Source organism: Siphateles boraxobius, unplaced genomic scaffold (assembly GCF_051911475.1).
Source record: "Siphateles boraxobius isolate OS27281-9 unplaced genomic scaffold, OSU_SipBor_1 146, whole genome shotgun sequence".
NCBI classification, from domain to species: Eukaryota; Metazoa; Chordata; class Actinopteri; order Cypriniformes; family Leuciscidae; genus Siphateles; species Siphateles boraxobius.
The window spans coordinates 570913-583984 of NW_027508751.1; the positions used below are offsets into that span (position 1 = coordinate 570913).

The 13072-nt window shown below is 40.2% G+C and overlaps 1 protein-coding gene across 1 annotated transcript in view; it reads left to right on the forward strand.

The window, feature by feature from the left end:
* Positions 1–12516, forward strand: part of cbarpa (CACN subunit beta associated regulatory protein a) — a 42467-nt gene extending 29951 nt beyond the window's left edge. Inside the window, exons 8-11 of the mRNA XM_077230497.1 lie at positions 76–262; positions 6077–6272; positions 8898–10926; positions 11188–12516. Coding sequence (XP_077086612.1) covers positions 76–262; positions 6077–6272; positions 8898–10371 — 1857 coding nt within the window. The 3' untranslated portion in view covers positions 10372–10926; positions 11188–12516. The remainder of the gene's footprint in view (positions 1–75; positions 263–6076; positions 6273–8897; positions 10927–11187) is intronic.
* The last annotated feature ends 556 nt before the right edge of the window (positions 12517–13072 follow it).

Consider the following 13072-nt stretch of genomic DNA (forward strand, 5'->3'; position numbering starts at 1 on the left):
TATGAGCCGGATGTTGTCCTGAGATTCAGCCATGTTACCCGTGACCATCTGTTCACTCCTGGTTCTCCTCTCCAGATTGAGGTGATGAGCAGAAGCCTGCTGATGGACAGAGATGTCACTTCCTGTCCAGCTCCGGGAACCGTGTTCCACTTCCTGTCTAAGCTCAGACGCCACGCCAGCCTGGAGGGAGCGGGTCCGTTCTTCAGCGTCAAGAAGTGGAGACGCGACACCATCCAGAGAGCAGCAAGTCTTGATATGAGAGGTGATATATCATGTAATTATTAAATAATTAATTCCTAATAAGTATATACTAATTAATAAACAAATAAATGAATTGAATAAACTGTCCATATTCGTTGATGTGAAAGTTGACTACAGATCAAATTATTCCTGCAGTTCAGTTTCATTAAACGCTCTTTTTGACCATTTTGTTTCTGAAAGATGTTCTCGAAACTTAAACAATGATGATTCCTCATGATATGAGCTGCAATATTGCTCAGAAATCTCACAGTCTCCTTAATAATGAGAGCTTTTATTCAGCTCTGAATGAGCCTGGAGAAGAGGAATCAATACCGGATCAATACGGCTCAGTCTAGTTAAAGTCACGTGACTCTTGCGAGATCTGATTGGCTCACAGACTTCAACCAAGAGTGCAGGACAAATCTGCTTCCTGATATGAATATGATAAGATAAATGTAATGAAATAAATCGCATTATTCTTCACCTGATGTGATAGGTCAGTCAGTACAGCTGATGTGCATTAAAGTGCATTACATACGGTCATTACTGAGCTTCTTCACCTCGTCCTTTCAAAAGCTGTTCCTGAAGAACAAGATCAGGGAAAACAATCATCATATTTCAAAATGCACTGATAAAAGTTCAGCATTGATATTTCGAGACACCAACACTATGTTGCTGTCTGGGTTGTTAACTAAAAATTGTATGTTTCTGTTAACTGAAGTGAAGCTGAAATAAAATATAAATATTAGATGAAACACTTAAACTTGAAAAAAACTTAAGCAAAGTTAAAAAATATTTTAAAAGTTGAAGTGCTAAAATGACTAAGAATAAAAATGAAATAAAAATAAAAATGACAAAAATAAATAATGATATTACTAAAATGCAAACTAAAATGAAAATAATAGCTAAATACTATAAGAGTATATACATCGTCACACATGCTGACCTCAGTGTTATTTCTGTGATGCCTGTGTAGTGTTATAAAAATCAGTCACTTCTACGTTTTTTTTCAACATTTTTTTATTGGTTTTTGTTTGAACATAAAGACAACAAAATAAACAAAATAATGAGTAAGAAACAAATAAACAATTAAGAATGAAGATAATAAGATACACATTACAGGACATCCAGAACAACACTAAACCTTAAAATAATGTAAAATAAAATATACATTTTGATATTACAGCCCACAGCCTGACATTTTGTAGTTTATTTCTACTATTTTACCAGAGCTATTATTTGTTTTGCTGGATTACAGAGTTAGATATTGGACATGACCACTACAGAAGAGCTACGTAGTTCAATCATCCCATATTGTCTGGTCAACTTGGTTACAGTAATGTAAGAAGGGAGCCCAAATTTGATCAAAGTCTTTTAGTTTCCCTTTAACAACATAAGTAAGTTTTTCCAAGGCAAGGTTGCTGGTCATTTCTTTAAACCACTGACCTGGGTTAGGTCCTTGGGTTTCCTTCCATTTTAAAGCAATTGTACGCTTGGCCTGAAGTAAACTAAAATCAATTAGTTTGCGCTTTCTTGCATTCACCTCAAGATTTACTGGGTAAATATGAAACAGACAGAATTTGGGTGCAAGAGGGATATTTACTTCAGTTAGTTTACCGATCATGAAAACTATCTCCTTCCAAAATCCTTGAATTTCATTACACTCCCATACACAATGATAAAGGCTACCAATTCAGTGTTTACATTTTGAACGACTATCTGGAAAATTTGGATTAAATTTATGTAGTTTGACTGGGGTGATGTATGTCCGCAAAAGCCATTTATATTGAAGTAATTTACTCCTAGTATTGATGCTGTTATTTTGGGCAAATAAACAAGATTCATCCTCACTTCTTTAGAAATGTCTTCCTGAAGGTCATTCTTCCATGCTGCTAAATAAGACAGCGAACTATCTTTTGATCCCTCTAAAAGTATATTATAAAATAATGACAGATTACCCTTGTCTCTTAAATGCTTTAACGTGTGCTTTTCTATAGTTGACAAAGGGGGTTCTGAAGAGTTTTTAATTTCAGAATGTATAAAACTTCTTATTTGTAAATATTTTAAAAAATGTTTCTGAGGGATATCCTATTTTCTCATCAGTTGTTGGAATTATATACATTATACCTTCCTTGTATAAATCTTTTACTTGACTTATTCCCTTATACATCCAGTTTTCAAATCCCTTATCACTTCTACCCGGTACAAACTTTGTGTTACCCCAAATTGGTGACAAACCTGACATTGTAATTGCTTCATCTAGAAACTTGTGAGCTTCATACCATAATGAGATGGTATTCCTAAGGAAAGGAGTATTCGTAGTTTTATTGAGCATTTTAATTGGAGAAGAATAAAGATACATTCGTAATGGAATCATTATTGCATCTTTTTCTATATCTATCCACGCTGGAATGTCTGTGTCTATGAAGTAGTACCTAGCAGAGCAGAGTTGAGCTGCCCAATAATAAAGTTTTATATTTGGTACTTTAAGCCCTCCCCGTTCATATGGTAGGTAGAGTAAGGAGAGACGTAACCGAGGGCGTTTATTATTCCATATAAATCTTGCGAATGATTTCTTGAGTACAGCAAAGAAGGAAGCTGAAAGAGGGAGTGGAATTGATTGGAAAAGATATAAAAATTTAGGTAGGATCGACATTTTTAGGATACTTATACGCCCAATAATAGAAATTGGCAGTGCATTCCATCTCTCGAGTGAGTCCATAACTTTCTTTACTAATGGGTCATAATTCCTTGGAATTATTTATTTTATGTTTGGGGTTATCTTAATCCCTAAGTATGTAAAACCTTCAGGAGAGCTGGCAAATTGCCTGAAGATCGGATAGCTAAGTCACTTCTAAGTTTGCTTCGTAGTTATGCTCGTGTTTCCTCTCAGTCTGTGATTGTAAGCCGGTGAACACCGGATTTATAATAGTCCTTTGCTTGTCAGACTGTACGAACATGATCAGCGCTGCAATCCACGTCACACTGTATGATCTCAGTCGTCACTGATGTCAGACTGTACGACAGTCAAGACGCGTTAAAAACGGACGCACGCAAGAAAACTTGCCAGGAGTTTTACATCAATCAATGACGTGTTCGGTGACTGTGATCTGCGTTACACGCGGGATTGAAACGGTGGCTACAAAGAAATCTCTAACGTTAATTTTGGTCATGGTTTGTCTTGAAAAAACAAAGACAATTTGACGGTGGTCGTAGGAGAATCACTGCAGGACTGAGTCAAATCTTCTGACACTGACAGAATGATCGCAACGGTCATTAATCGGGTGTCCGTCAAACTAACAAGGTCAAGGTCGAAGTTTATTTCTATAGCACCTTTTAACAACACGAATGTTGACCAAAGTGCTTCACAGATAAAATCAGAAATGCATATACAGTAAAGCAGAGCTTTTAAAAAAAAATCAAACCAAACAGACCTAAAAAAAAACAGAAGTAAAAGAGATCAAACCTGGCGACATCACAAAAACTGCAACCCCATAGCATTTCAAAATATTTATTAAAAAATATTTTAACAATCTTGAGAAAAAAGGTGGGTTTTAATTGATGCTTTAAAGGTCCCGTTCTTCATGTTTTTTTGAAGCTTTGATTGTGTTTACAGTGTGCAATATAACATGCGTTCATGTTTTGCGTGTAAAAAAACAGTATTTTTCACACAATTTACTTATCTGTACACCGCTGTTTTCACTGTCCAAAAAACGGGCCAACGACTTCCTTGTTCTATGAAGTCCCTCCTTCAGAAATACGTAACGAGTTCTGATTGTGCCAGCGGTTCCTGTGTTGTGATTCGACAGCAGCTTAACGCACGTTGCCCGGATAGGTCACGCCTCTTACAGTTACAATTTCGTACATATGACTAGTGTAGCATAATCGCTTCGAAATGAATAGTCAACAAACATGGCTTTACTACAGTAAGTAACGTTACATAAACATAGAACAATGATTCCCGTGCTGCAGCTTAACGACCATGTGGTTAAACAGTAAACATTAGATATAATCAACAAATAATTTAAACTGATGATTACAAACACCAACAATCGATGGTGTCTGATTGAAATACTACACTTATTTACAGGTTTGTTGGATTAGTTTCAATTCCCATCTAGTTAACAAAGCTAAACAGCGTTGCACTTTGTGTAATTAGTTACAGAAACGGTTAAACGCGCCAACTTAAATAATAAATACACTTACCGGTTGTGGTCCTTGAACAACGGCTTCTCCAGACAAAGAGGGAACTGCTCCATCTTTCAAGAACAATCTATGTGCGAATCCGGCATTAAACTGATTGAGATTGAGATTGAGGAAGCTGTCCTCGGTAAAATGTGCTGCACATAGTTTTAAATGAGGATTATATTTTTCGGGAACCGAGTTAAACATAAATTGTAACCATTGATCTCTAAGCACAGCGTCCCTGGGAAGGCCAAACAAAGGTGAATCGACTCCGGCATGAAAATAACAGCGTCTCGACGACATGGCGACAAACACACTCGACAAACGATACTCTTCCTCTTCTCCGCGGGAGCTTACAAGACCACGCCCCCTTTTTTGTGTATTCATGTGGGCGGAGATTAGTCAAAAAACTGTTCTAATTACGTCATTAAAAAAGGAAGTAGAGGGATGTAGTCCAAACCGGACGTTCGCTGTAGGCTTTGAAAGGGGACTTCTGTTAAATAAAATACCTCGCTAGGCATTGAACTTTGAGCTTTATAATTTTATAGCTATTATTTATGCTCTAACAGCAACATTACACACTAACTAAAGTTTGAAAAATGGATTCGCGAAGAACGGGACCTTTAAAAACATGTAATGTAGGAGAAGCTCTAAGTGGTAAAAGTAGTGTATTCCAAAGTTTCGGAGCATAGACTGAAAAGGACCTATCTCCTTCTGTTTTCAAACGCGATTTCAATCAAAGACTTCAGATTTTAGCCTAGAATCAGAGGATTCTTTTAGGATTTGCAAAATTTGTCTCAGACGCCAAAATCGCACAGTGTGCACCGGCTTAAGTCAACTAGAGTCAAGTCAAGTCATCTTTATTTATAAACCGCTTTTTACAATACAGTTTGTTTGAAAGCAGCTTTAAAGAGATAACAGGAAAATAATGTTGTAATAATATTGCTAAATATAAAATGAAATGTCCCCAACTAAGCAAGCCAAAAGCCAATGGTGACAGTGAAGGAACCAAAACTCCGTCAGTGACAGAATGCAGAAAAAACCCTTGGGAGAACCCAAACTCTGTGTGCCTGGGTTCTTACCTGTGCATATTCTTACCTGTGCATATTCGTACCTGTGCATATTCTTACCTGTACATATTCATACCTGTCTATATTCTTACCTGTGCATATTCTTACCTGTGCATATTCATACCTGTGCATATTCTTACCTGTGCATATTCATACCTGTGCATATTCATACCTGTGCATATTCTTACCTGTGCATATTCATACCTGTGCATATTCGTACCTTTGCATATTCATACCTGTGCATATTCATACCTGTGCATATTCTTACCTGTGCATATTCATTCCTGTGCATATTCATACCTGTGCATATTCTTACCTGTGCATAATCTTAACTGTGCATATTCATTCCTGTGCATATTCTTACCTGTGCATATTCATACCTGTGCATATTCATACCTGTGCATATTCATACCTGTCTATATTCTTACCTGTGCATATTCTTACCTGTGCATATTCATACCTGTGCATATTCTTACCTGTGCATATTCTTACCTGTGCATATTCATACCTGTGCATATTCATACCTGTGCATATTCTTACCTGTGCATATTCTTACCTGGCTATTCCTGCTATTCTGTTAGGTTCTCCGCGGAGACGTGTGTTTCAGAGGCAGCGGGCGGCCAGTGAGACTCTGGATCAGGGAGAAGAAAACTTCCAGGGTGGAGTCGATGACTTTCTGTTGCAGAACCCCCCCGCTCAGCCACAGACGGAACCGCCTAGACGCCTCTCGGCCGGTGCTATAGACGCCAGCACAGGAGCTCCTCAGGCCCTCAGCAGGTACAGTCAAAATATCCCAGAAGTTAGGGCAGGGTGTCCAATCCTGCAGGATGGAACAAAAGACCAGGATCAGGATTGAACACCCCTGAATTAGGGCAGGGTTCCCAGACAGCAACATAGTGTCGGCCCAGATCTGAATTTCAGGAGTCACAGTCCAATTCTAAAACAATCCTCAATGTAGAGTTGTCAAAAGTACCGACTTCGGTACCAAGTCGGTACTTAAAGTTTTAAAATGTGACGAAATCAGCATTTCCCTCTAGCATTTTGAGCGCTGTTGAACAGATTCTTAAACACTTCTGATTGGCCATTGTGTTGACACGCTCAACATATGTATGTGATTGGTTACAATGATCAACAATGACATCTTGGATGCTTTTCACTGAGCGCTTACATAGATACACAAAAGTCCAGGATCAGGATTGAATACCCCTGAATTTGGGCAGGGTTCTTAGATCTGGCCGACACTATGTTGCTGTCTGGGTTTTCCAATCCTGCTCCTGAAGGGCCAATGTCCTATAGAGTTTAGATCAAACCTGCCCAAACACAATTGCCTGAATGTTTCAAGTAATCCTGAAAACCGTGATTAGATGGTTCAGGTGTGTTTAATTAGAGTTAGAGGGGTTGGACTTAGGGGATCTTTAGGCACCTTACCGTTCAATTTCAGGAGTCTCAGTCCAATTCTAAAACAATCCTCAATGTAGAGTTGTCAAAAGTAACGACTTCGGTACCAAGTCGGTACTAAAATTTTAAAAATGTGACGTAACCAGCATTTCCCTCTAGTATTTTGATGGATTCTTAAACACCTCTGATTGGCCATTGTGTTGACGTGCTTAACATATATGTCTGTGATTGGCACCAATGATCAACAATGACATCTATGAAGCTCTTCATTTACCCCTATACCACCAAAGCATTTTGAGAGCCGGTTCGGAGCCGGTGCCTACTCGCGAACAAGTTCTTTGTGTTTCGAAAGCCAAAGAACCGGTTCTCGGCCAGGAAAATTGGTTCCAAAGCGGAGCAAACTCTTTGCTGGACTAGAACCGTTCTTTTACCACGTCATGCTTATGTCGGGGGCGGGGTTATTGTGACCAACAACACAACAGGAAAGGTTGTGACCGCCATTGCTAAAAACACAGCGCTAGTAGAAAGATAGTACAACGATTGAAGAAAGATGGATTCTAAAGCGAAACAGTGGTCGGTAGAGGAGACAAACTGTTTGTTAGCGGTATGGTATTGTGAAGCTTAAAGTTGTCGCAAGCGTTTCAGGGGAAAGCTAAGTTGTATGGCGACAGACACAGTGATGTTACAACGTCGTTCGCTAGGCTCTCTAGTCAGTGGAAAAACAAACAGGTTCTGAGAAGGTTCGCAAGTTGAACCAACTTTGAATCAGCACCAGTTCCAAACCAGTTCTTTTTTGGTGGAAAAGGGGTAATTAAGCGCTTACACAGATACACCAGGGAGCGTTTGAAAGCTATGTCTATCAGCGGATCCGTCTAAAAGCTGATATATTAGGGATCTGCTGATAGACGCCTGCTTTTAAACGCTCCCGTGTGTATCTGTGTATGCGCTCAGTAAAGAGTGTCAAAGATGTCATTGTTGATCATTGTCGCCAATCACAGACATACATGTTGAGTGCGTCAACACAATGGCCAGAGTGTTTTTAGAAGTACTTTTTGACTACCTCGATGCATCTCAAATTTTCAGCACCTGCATAAAGAGGCAAATCTTTATCAACTTGCTGCTAAATTCTTTGAAAGATTGTGTAAAGTTCTGATTATTAATTTGTCTGGAACGATCTATAATCATCTAACAATCTAGAACCTCTAGAGTGTGTTGGCGAATGACATCATGTCTTTGCATTTGCGTTCGAGGGGAGGGGCTTACCGATAGGTCAATTCCAAAACAATCCTCAATGCATCTCAAATTTTAAGCAAATGCATATGGAGGTAAATCTTTGTCAAATTGATATGACTTGTTGTTAAATTCTTTGAAAGATTCTGTAAAGTTCTGATTATTAATTTGTCTGGAACATTCTACCTCTATTACAAATATAAGACTTAAAGGTGCAGTGTGTAAGTTTAAGCGACATCTAGTGGTGAGGTTGTGAATTGCACCCAACAGAAGTTACGGTGGCCGACAGGAAGTGATATTGTCGTCTGAGACAGCAGAGAATAGGCAAAGCAATGAGGTTCCTTTAGAAAGAAGATAAATTAAGAAATTAGGTTTACTTAATTATTCAGTTAAACGATATGTTATTGCGAATATTATTGTTACTTGTTCATTATTGTGTCAGGGTTTTATTCGCTGACTTTAGCAGCTTCTTTGGACGAAGAACAACATAGTGATGAAACGCGTATGTCCGTTCAGGGCCACCGTAGAAACATGTCAATGTAAGAAGACCCGCGGTGTGTGTAGAGAGAAACTGCCCCTTTTAAGCTAATAAACACATAACGGTTCATTAAGTAAGATCTTTATACACCACTGAAAACATAGTTATGTTTATGATATTGCATTTCTGTCAAAACATCCTCCTAAATATTACTCAATGCACTTTTAATTACAATGTCTACCTTTCTGTCTGGAGAGTGTGTTGGCGATTGACATCACGTCTTTGCACCCCTTCAGGTTAGAGGTAGAGGCTGTAATGGAGCTCAAACACAACACAGATGCAGTGACCAAAGACATGACTCCAGCGTTCCCCTTATCCCAGGAGATGGAGGACAGGGAAGAGATGATGGCAGGAGCTTCAGGAGAGTTTGGTCCACCGAGTCGTCAGGAGAGTCTGGATCAGCACAGCTTATACCGGGACATCTGGAGTTTGAGAGCTTCGCTGGAACGGTACGCCTCCTCGGACCTGAGCAGTAACGACAGAGACTCCACTCGCAGCGACGTGGACAGCGTTTGTTCAGGGGGGGTGTCAAGATCAGGCGTCCCCAATAACCAGTCACAAGACATCGATGACGACATAGATGGGGACGGTGAGCTGCCATACGACGATGTTGTCCGGGACGCCGGGTTGAGGAGAAACGCACAGGACAGTGTAGATTCTGAGGGAGAGACGAACAACCGGAAGCTCCTGCAAATGGACAGCGGATACGCCTCAATCGAGGCTCCTTGCAAGGCTCCTGAGGAACTTCGGCTTTTCGGAAGTAGCTCTGCGAAGACCGCATCTGAACGCAGATGCTTTTTCACCAAGTCTGGCCGCAAAGGCACGGTTTGCGAGAGTTTCGAGGCACGACTCTTTAAAGAGGAGCTGGAAGAAGAGGCGAAAGCGTCCCAAGAAACGCAACCCAGGCCTCGCTTCTGCCGACGAGACTACAGCATCGATGAGAAGACTGAGGCGCTGTTTAACGAATTCCTACGCCATGATCCCCAGTTCGACCAGCAGGGGTCACCCTCACTGCGACACCGCCACCGTTCCCGTATTCATCTCCGGAAGCAATGGCAGCGTAGCAAACAATACAGCGATCCCGGAGCCGCTCGATACTCGCCATCCCTGGAGCGACAGCGCTGCTATCCGCTACGCCGAGGCGACAGTGCTAACTACCCCTTGGACACACGCTATCACAGAACCTTGCCTCGCATTGCTAGCGCAGCGGATGAGGAGGGAAGCGAAGGAGCGGCGGGAACAGAATCCCCCATGCCGGAAACAGTTGGACCGGACCTGGAAGGTGCTGCTCCACCCTCGGTTGCTGGAAGTTCTGGTCCAGATCTGGAGGAAAATGCAAACAACAGCAGCAACAACACAAGCCAGCATTTCTTTTCATCACACGCGCTGGAAAACAGTGCAAGGGATTGTGGGATACTGGAGGACTTTAGGACAACTGCAAATCCCGCAGACTCGCACAAACATTCACGGATGGAGGTCGTGGACTGCGACGGGCCGCCGATGACCACATTTAGTTCTCATTTGCATTCCCATACAGACACTCTCATGCCTGATTCAGACTACAAGCATCACACAAATACTGACATGAGTCCGTCAGACAAACTGGCATCCATGCTGGACGATCGGATCTACTCTAATCTGAGGACTCAAAGAGGAGGTCAGGAGTGTGTCGTGAACGTAAGCCGCACCTCAACAGATCTTGAAGAATAACTCACTGGCTACGCCAAGAATGATAACTATAACCATAAAGTTTTAATAATCGCTCTAACTCTAGGAGAATAGCAGACACACACCACAACTGTAACGATAACGACGCAGAGGAACAATATTGTTGGAGTTTTTTTGAACGATAAAAACTTTGACAGCAAGAGCTCGAGCATTTAAAGCGGCATACGACAAAACCGCAGCATGCACTTATATTTAACAGAATCATATTATCTGCTGGTGTGGATGCCCATGTAGTTATTGTTATAGTTATCGTTCTTGTACAGAATAGTTTACGTTTTCAAGAACTCCTTGCTGGTGCTGGGCTACTAACGTCATCATCGCGTAAAAAACAACGACTCAATCTAACAACACTGATGCAAAACAAAACTAAATCACAAACATTATAGTTAACTTTCGTCACATTGCACAATGGCTCCAGACAAATTTATTGATAATTTATTAATTGGAATTTATTTGTTTAAATAGCAACTAATTTAATAAATTATGTTAAAAGATGTTTTCAAAAAGAATGGTAAAACACTGATAGTTTGCAGACAGGTTGCAGGTTGTGTAGTAAAGGTCCTTGCACACTGAGTCCGAAATTCTCGTCCGAAATTTTCGGACGTTAAAAAATAAATACGCCCTCATGTTTTTTCAATCACGCTTACACACTGCCTTCAAAACTTTCGTCCTTCATAAAGATAATTTGGATCGGGTTCGATTTTCTGCGTTTTACGCATTCGTAGCAAGCATTTTAAATGGTATTTTGACAATTCAGAGCCACCGAAATCACAAATACGAAAATCACACAGGACTCAGTGTGCAAGGACCTTAACATTTGTCGTTCGGTACCGGTTCTGAGGAACAAGAGCAAACCTCACATTAACTCTCCTTCAGTAGAAACAAAATGAATACAAGCGTGATGCATTCTGGGAACAGTAGCAATAATTAGGTGAGGCATGTCATTTTTGGATATGAATATACCTTCTTGTAACCCAGTTTAAAATACAGGATACACTGACCAACGGAAAACAGTCATTATTTTAGGGAGTGTGTTTAGTGACTGAAATACAAACTTTACCTTTAAAAAAATACGAGTTTGAGCAGTACGGATGGATTCATACTGACCCATCTCATCTTGTAAGGGACTATAGATACACACACTGATCTGTGGTCAAAGATCTTCCACTGTGAAACCGTTTCAGAAATCAGCACGGGTCATTTCTAATCAAAATAATTAGAATCAAAAATCTAGATCACACTTTCTGTAAAGTTGAGATCTGATGACAGACAATAAACTCCCATCATCCTTATGTATCCCACAATAAACTGTCCTGGGGTGCGTTTCCCAAAGCCAACTATGGTCGCAAGTTCCGTCGTTACCAATAGAGTTCAATGGAAATTGCGATCATAGTTGGCAAACGATGCTTTTATGAAACGCACCCCAGAACATCACAAGCCCTCGTTTCTAAAACATTAATGCTAAGAATCCCGAACAGCAACATAGTGTCGACCCAGATCCGGCCCACATCTGGAATCCATGTTTACCAGATGTGGGCCGGATCTATGTTGCAGTCTGGGATATCACCCTCAATATCTCAGTTTCCATATCATACATGACACATTTATGACTATAGTTGTACTGTGACATTCAGATCATGTTTAGCATTGGAGAACGCAGGGTAGGTTGTAGGAAATTGTATATACATGTACATCTACATCACTCTGAATTGTCATTTTTGAATTATGATTCCTTTGCAATAAAGGTAATTTTGTTGGTTTTATGCAAAAATCATGTTTATTGGGGAAAAAACATGAAACAATCAGGTTGACTGATTTAAATCACAAAGCAAATGAGACGTACATTTTTGTTTGATTAAATTAGCTTTATATTTAAACAATAATGACTCAAAATCTTTGTAAAATCTGCAATTGTTTGTAAACAGAAAAGATTCATTGAAAATGCTCATGGTAAACTATTACTTTAACCTCCAAAAATTGGGCCATAGTAAACTGAAAGATGCATGTTGGGTAATTTGAATGGTTAGATTCATCTGGTGAGTTTTAGTGAAATTATCATATATATCAAAAGAGAAACACAAAAAGAAGTATTACATAATGCACAAATAAAAACTGAGCTTAAATGATTGCCTGTGGAACTGAACTCTTGCTATTGGAGGAATAAAGGGGTCGTTGCCATGGAAACAGCCAGAGGTCACACGCCAGAGTCGAGAGATGACCCGCTTCTGGACAGTCTTGCCTTTTCGTCTCACAATGATAATAATAATAGCAGATTCTTTGAAGGAAGAGTTTCCTGCAGCTCCTAAAAATAAAGAAGAGGTTTCCACCAGCCTCAGTCATCCATCAACAAACGCATGACGTCACTTCCTGTTGAGAGAATCTCTCAAAAAACCAAGTGGGTAATCCATCAGCCGGAAACTGAAGCCTCGCGGGAGCCGCCACTGTAGCAGACCATCTCCTGCTGTTAGCATTACATTGACTACCATTCATTTTGGCGTCACTTTGACAGCGAATAACTTTACATCTGAGGCGTCCAAAGACTTCATTTGTCCATTATTTATTTCTAAAGAAACACGACAATGTATAAAAGGCTCCATTACTTTGTATCTTACGTTATGGCCCCGTAGAAGACGGTTTTGTAAAAATAGGCTAACGATAACGTCATAACCACACGACTCTCTGT